The sequence below is a fragment of the Poecilia reticulata genome, chromosome 4 (genome assembly GCF_904066995.2).
Source record: "Poecilia reticulata chromosome 4, P_reticulata-male-v2, whole genome shotgun sequence".
Taxonomy (NCBI): Eukaryota; Metazoa; Chordata; class Actinopteri; order Cyprinodontiformes; family Poeciliidae; genus Poecilia; species Poecilia reticulata.
Window position 1 is genome coordinate 18,664,362 of NC_088833.1, and position 7,297 is coordinate 18,671,658.

At 38.3% G+C, this 7,297-nt stretch overlaps 1 protein-coding gene across 2 annotated transcripts in view; it reads right to left on the reverse strand.

Annotated features, from left to right (window-relative positions):
- The window catches only part of tpm4a (tropomyosin 4a), a 26,902-nt gene extending 22,754 nt beyond the window's left edge, over positions 1–4,148 (reverse strand). Inside the window, exons 1-2 of one of the 2 annotated variants that reach the window (XM_008406916.3) lie at positions 3,801–4,144; positions 1,240–1,365 (exon numbers count right to left, since the gene is read on the reverse strand). In XM_008406916.3, coding sequence (XP_008405138.1) covers positions 1,240–1,365; positions 3,801–3,914 — 240 coding nt within the window. In that variant the 5' untranslated portion in view covers positions 3,915–4,144. Of the gene's footprint in view, positions 1–1,239; positions 1,366–3,800 lie in introns of both variants that reach the window. The other variant, XM_008406917.3, reaches the window with a different exon arrangement.
- Between the last annotated feature and the right edge of the window lie 3,149 nt (positions 4,149–7,297).

The window sequence follows — 7,297 nt, forward strand, 5'->3', positions numbered from 1 at the left end:
GAAATACAGTCTTGTGGTTTGTGGTGATGCTAACAATCTAAAATATGGCCTTTCCACCCAGATTGTACTGATTAAGTACAGAGCTGCATAGCTTAAGGTTTTTCCTTCTACACCAAGTTATGTCTTATAAAAAAAAGGATTTTTTTACCCTAAAAGTTTTTGGACATACCCCTTAAGTCTGTTTAGGTCAGTAATGATTTACTCTGAGAACTGCAAATACAAATTAATTTTTTTTTAAATGAAGGAAAGAAATTGCAACATGAGGTTGGAACACAGAGCTAAAGAAAACAACTGTATTGTTCAGACAACAGCTCATCTAAAACGCCAGCACAATGTAGAGTCACAGACATAACACCAACAACGGGAATCAGGAGTTGACCTTAGTCAAACACTTCTACACCAATCATTGAGTAAAAAAATATCTAGCCCTTGGGAAGACGACATCTCTTAACTTTAATATATATTCTGTCATTTTAAAAATAACTATTTTTATTTCTGAATGGAGTGTTTTGTTGCTGGTTGTTTGGTGGAGTCAAATTTGATCCCAATATATTATGTATACAGTTTTATAGCTTAAATGTGCCAGATTGTGATGTACAAACTGATGTACAGTGGCTCTGTTTAAAGTTTTTTCAGGTATTATTTTTGAAATTTCCCATGTAAATGTTTTCTGTGGCAACATCTGTTTTGTCTATGAAGGAAAGCGTTAGATACATGAAAGAAGTTTCAATATTCTGGAAGGAATTTTGAAAAGAAAAAAAAACACCTTATGACTGTCTCACTGAATGCCAAAAGTAAAAAAAAATAATTTTACTGTTTAATAATGACAATCTGCGTTATATTTAGCTTTTTTTGAAAGATCTGAGTGCATGTGTATGTCTGACTAAACAGATTGCAGGTTAACCACTCGCTTATCTTTTCAGAGTGCTGCACGGGAATGTTACAGTTTCCAGAGAGCGCCAAGCCACGGATCAAAGTAAACCTACAGCTGCTGACGGACCAGCTGTGAGGTAATGGGCCTCTAGTTTCAACTGTTGCCATGGTAATACGTGTGTAAGTGTGTGGTCTGTTTGTTAACAGAACAAGTGGTTGATGATGTGAGCAGAAGCCTCATGTCTGTTTTCAAAAGTTGGCTGGAGGCTCAGTTTAGCTTGTGATGCCAGGTGTGTGTGTGTGAGTGTGTGAGTATGTGTGTGGGAGGGGAGGCGGGGGGTAAGAGTGTGGGGCTGTTTTACTCACATCTGCAGCTTTCTTCTCAGACAGTTCCAGTTTTTCCTGAGCATCTTTGAGGCCCTCAGAGAATTTGTCCAATTCATCCTCTGTCTGCTTCAGCTTCTTCTGGAGGTCCAGCAGCTCATCCTCCAGCTGCAACAGGACCAGAGGTTACTTCTGTTACCCTCTTCGATAACGCTTTATTTGACCAGGTGTGCGTAAGACTGACATGGTACTGTCATAAACATGACATAACATCTGTCATTAACATGAAAGAGTCTTCATGAATGTCTATGACTGTTGTTATAAATTGTCAATCGGAAAATAATGACACTTTTAATGCAAAGTTAGGTAAAAGTTATATATAGTTATATATCTAAAATATATGTCTAAAATATACATCTAGATATATCTATAAAAGTTATATATCTAAAAGTTGCATTGAAAGTCCATTAAAAGTGCCAACTTTGCATTGAAGTGTCATTATCTATAAAATAATGTAAAATAATAATAATAATAATAATAATAATAATAATAATAATAATAATAATAATAATAATAATAATAATAATAATAATAATAAGCTGCATGTTTGTTTGCCTTCCCAAGACTCTGTTAAATATCAACATCACAAATCTTTTTTTTTTTTAATTCAGCATAACATTTTTCAAGTTGCTCTTACTATATAGGAGTTTTCAACTAGTAATCAAGGACTTCCTGCTTCCTTTAAATATTACATATTTCTATAACACTTTTTAGCCATTAAGCTAAATGAAGATCTATATTTGTCTTGCCACCACATAGTCAGCAAGAAAGTCTTACCTGCCATCCTCCTACCATCACAAATATATAAAGTATGTGTTAGTGTGAAGCAATGTATTAATATGTAGAAAAACAACTGAATCCTAGTGTTAAGTATGGTAGAGGATCTGTGATTCTGCGGGCCTGTTTCTTTTCCAGAGTCTCTGTAAATCTCGTTAGAGTGCAATGCATCATGAACTGTTTAACTACCAGGAGATTTTACACAAACGTCTATTAGAAAACCTGGAATAGGTCAGGATTGGGTCTTTCAACATGGTGATGATCTAAAACATGTGGCCATATTAACATAGAAATGGCTCCCTAAGAATTTATTTTGCCCCAAAAAAATCAACTTTTATTGCCACAACACATCAGAAAATATGATGACATCAGTTAAGATTAATCTACTTTTTCTGACTTTTTCCTTTCTTTATAACTTCAAAAGTCCCACCATTCTGTCTTAGGTTTAGAGTTGCAGCCTCTGTTAATCTTTCAATATAAAGTGCAGCTCTAATTATTTATTTTCACCTTCTTTTTGTCCACCGAATAAATATACTTAAAGTAATGACTGAATTTTTCTATTTTTATTTTCGTATGTTTGATTTAGTGTTACTTCATGTTGCTGCAGTAAAAGATACATTTATTTATCACTTCCTAAAATTATTTTACTAGTCGTGTTAATGCATCGAACTGGTGCTGCGTCTTCAACACATCTCCCAACTTAGCTTTAAAATAGAATAAAATTATACCTCATAAGTTTAAGTCGTCCGGGACGTCGGTGAAGCCAAAGTTTTGAACATTACTGATAGCAAAGCGGTGGCTGATTTGAGAGTCTAATTGTGTTTATGATGTAAAGCAACATTTAAATGGCCGCGGCAGCTATCAGTCTCTCCTGACAAGAGCGCCAGTGTGCAGCTGATACCTCTGCTTCTCTGTTCGCACAGAGACAGAGAGTCAGGTGTTCATCCTAATCGGTGTCACCCTGAGAGCCTGTGAAGTACGTCTCATAATCCAGCTATATTCCACTCCTGATGCCAAAAATACAGCCTTTATCGGCGAGAGCAGACATCTGGAGCTACTGTGTCTTTCTGAGAATGTGTGTACCTTTGCAAACACTTTGTGATATCTATTCAATTAAAAACGCACTTTGGAGCTGGGAGAGGTGGGATGTTTGACTCGGCTCCTGGGTGGTCTCTACTGATAGCCCTTCTTCTCTCAGCGGCTTGAATCGGAGGTTTAAGACAAACGTTTTTCAAAATGTAGCTGGAAATGATTGTTTCTTGTTTCTGACCTCGAAAGTGATTTGTGACCATAAAAAGACACACCATTCAGTGTTGATGTGCAAGATTTGCTGACACAAAGTTCAGTTTTTCATTTTGGTAATCTCTCCCTTCTTTAATCATTTATTTGTTCACATTTAATCATGAGGTTGTTCAATGCAGAAAATGACCTGAACTATTAGAAAGCATTGCCTCGGAAGAACAGAAGGAAACCACTTTGTAAAAAAAATAGTAATGATGCCTATAAAAATATCTAATAGCATCAAGATAAGAGCGATAAGGAAATACTTCACAGTCTACAAAAGTTTTTAGACTGATTCACTGGGGGAATGATTGGTATTGAAGCTAATCTGAGCTCAGGAATTCAATAAAAAACATTATTTCAGACTGCTGCTCTAAAACTGCAGATACTGTACTTTTGAAACAAAATTTCTGATTAATAAATAAAAAAAAAAGACTTGGCCACATACTGTTATTAGCCTACTCCCAATGCTGCATTTTCCCCACCTGTTTGCATTTGTCCTCGGCCGCCTTCTTATCCGTTTCCGCCTGCTCTGCCCGGTCGATGGCGTTCTCCTTGTCCAGTTTCAGCATCTGCATCTTCTTCTTGATGGCCTCCATGGTGTCGACTGAGTTCCTTTTTTCTGAGATGAGGGGGAAAGCACCTTAAAAAGTGTTCTTAATGCCTCCTGTTGCCTTTTTGATGAGGGGAATATGTTAGCCTTCCAGCAGAGCGCTGCTGAGGAACAATAAAAGGGAAAGAGACAGAAAGGGAGAGGATAGAAGGAAGGAGACAGAGAGAGATGTGGAAAGAGATGGAGAGCCCAGCCCTATATGGGTAGTTATTTGGGCTGCAGCAGAACCTGCCTCATGTCTCCAATCACCCTCTTCTCCTCCTCCTCCATCTCCTCCCATGGTTCAGTACTCCCTCCCTCTATCCAGCCTTCCTCTCCATCCTTTCTCCCCTCTTTTCATGCCTCTCCTCATCCCTCCAATCACCACTCTGCTTTCACTCCATCCTGACTCCCTGACTTTCAGCCTCTCAGCAACTCTCTCCCTCCTATAAAACTGAACCCTCTCTGTGAGGAATGGCCAGGCTGCTCCACTCCACTCCACTTACCCTTTACCCTGCCTGATCTCCTTATTTGGGCTGCTGGGTTTTCACATACCAACAGGTCTGGCTTCCACATATAACCTCCTGCAAGTTTTCCACCGGGACAACATATCTGACACTTACGTGACAAGCATGTGCTTGATTAAATAACATGTAAACATAAGGAGAAAGATGAGTTGCGATCGTATTCTTAACTTTGGATGTCACTGTGTGTGTGTGCATGCATGCGTGCGTGTGCGTGTGTGCATGCGTGTGTGTGTGTGTGTGTGGCCTTGAAGCTGCATCAAGTACACAAAACTATCTGGTGTGGAGAGCATTTGAAAGGACATTCAGACTGGTGCAAAACTAACTCTGAACATCACCCAAGAAAATATTATCCTTACAATAAAACATGGTGGTGGCACCATCATGCTTTCCTTAAAGGGGCAGCAGTATTATGTGTTTTCCAGACACACGGTGACATTTTATGGCACAATCAATTAGGTATTTTACAATCAGTTGTTATAAAAGTGTTGAATGCATCAAACTTAACTCAAAAGAAATTTGACTTTGTAATTTAACACATTGATATCAGGTTTCTGTCTCTTTAAGAAACTCTTTCTTCAAGAGTTTCTTTAAGAGTCTTTCTGAGACTCCGCCTTCAGCATGCCATCACAACAACATTCCTCTTTTAAGGCTTTAAAATTGTTCTTAGGAGTGTTGCACTGAAAAGCAGTTTGCATGGTGAGCTCAGCAGATGTGCAGTTCCTCCAGGTGTTTGCTAATTGCTGCTGCTTCAGCTGATGGTCTGGCAGAGGAGGAGCTGCGTGGACGTTGATTTTACCTAATGCTGCCCCTTCAGCGTAGTCCGAGATGATGGGAAGATGGATGGAGGTAAGGTAAGATGGAAGAAAACTGCATCACAGGTTTTAGCAGAGGAGGTCAAACTTTCAGAGAGATGCTGAATGGCAGCCATTATATTCTACAAATGTGTCCCTGTCTTATCAATATTTAACAAAACTGTTTTGGTTTCATATCTGCAGAATGTAATACAGCTGTGTTACACTGCTGTGGCTGTTGCAAGTGCAATTAAAAAAGTGAAAGAAAAGAAATGTGATCAAATTTATAGACAGAGTCTGGAAGAAGAGGTTTCTGATCCTCTGTGCGCCTTGTATTAGATTTTGATGAGTGAGTGATAAAACCAGAGAGGAAATACGGGAGCATTGCAGAACAGTTTACACAGTCAGCCTTTAAAGAGTGAGAAAATATCCAGAAAAACCAAAAGAACACATCACTAGGCAAAAATACATTAGCATGGATGTGTACTGTGGGACTGGACAGCCATGTTGTCAAAAGTGATACAAAAGTCTGTTGATTTATTTTAACCAACTTGTTATCTGCATCTGTACAGACTTGATAATGGACTTAAACTCTTTCATAAAAACCTAATTTATTAAAAACTTAAATTAGTGTTTTGCTGGGATATATTTTATAAATGTTTATACAACAGTGTTGACTCTCATAACATGTAAAAAAGAAACATTCTGCAGCCAATGAGGTTCCCGTTTTCTCTCTAAATGGCCCCATACCTGAACTACAAGGTGAACACCACTACTGGTCTAAAAGACAAGGAAAACCAGCTCCCCTTTGCTCAAATCTACATAAACAAGTCAACGAGGTTTAGAGAATATGTTCTGTGGAGTGAAGAATCGATAGTGTAAATTTATAGGCTTATGGTTCAGAGGTATGTTTGTAGAGGAAGGATGAAGCTGAAAAGAGCACGCTGACTACAGTGAAGCATTGTGATACCTTTGTTAACTAAAGTAGCCATTATTGTCCTCTGACACTCTGTCTAGACTCTAGAGGAATAAACCAAAATACCAGGAAACTATAGAGAAAATCTTATAGAAGAAAACCCAAGATATTTGACCCAAGTCAAATTAATTTCTACCAAATATTAAAGAAATATGTGAAGTTCGGAATACGAGAAGGTTAAAACATGTTGGTAATCCTATGTGACTTAAAACAGGGATAGGTTTACTCTGATTTGGTTCCGTAAAAATAGATATTGTTTATACAGCGTAAACATCTGGTTTCATCTGTACATCTGAAGTCGCAGCTTAGAAGCTGAAGAACAAATTTAAAGTCAGAATAATTTTTATCTTATGATTTAATTATGTATGTATGCCAAAACCACACATTTTCAGTGACCATACTAGTTTTATTTGTGAATTAAAAAATACAGTTAAAATTGTGAACCAAATTTTATGTTTATCTTGCAGAAAACATGACACTGTATTGGCTTTTTCCGTAAGAGATTCATTGAAGGAAGAAAGTTTGTCCTAAATGTGAAGACCAGCCTTATCGTTACCTTGCTCTGCTTTTTTAAGCAGATATTGTCTCCTGTGTCTGCTGGATGAATGTCACAGAGTTTGACTCAGTGCACATGAATGATTTCTTGAGTATTTTTGCCTTATTGTTGCAAGCGTGCTTCCTTCAGCTCCTTTCCAGCCACAGGAATGCAGCGGATGGAACCGGACTGAAGAATAGCATCCGATCAAAGGGAAATTGTTCTCTTTTTTTATTATTATTATTATTTATTATGTATGATGAATAACAGATCATGTTGAGGAAGAAGATGCAACCACAGAGGAAAACGTCTGCCGAGCTGAACAAACTTTGCAGCCTTCCTAGAACCAGAACAACAAATCCTCTTACTCAGGGTTCATCAGTGAACTCGTGCGCCTTTGGGGTGGAAACATAAAGCATGACTCATGTCGGCTGTGAAGCACTCCTCTTCTGCACCTTTTTACACCCTTGTAGGCAGAAGCACATATTTTCAGTGTGACGGTAAGCTCCTGAACTGCCTGTGATGACGTCGTGCCCTCCACAACCAGCCCCACTTCCCCTC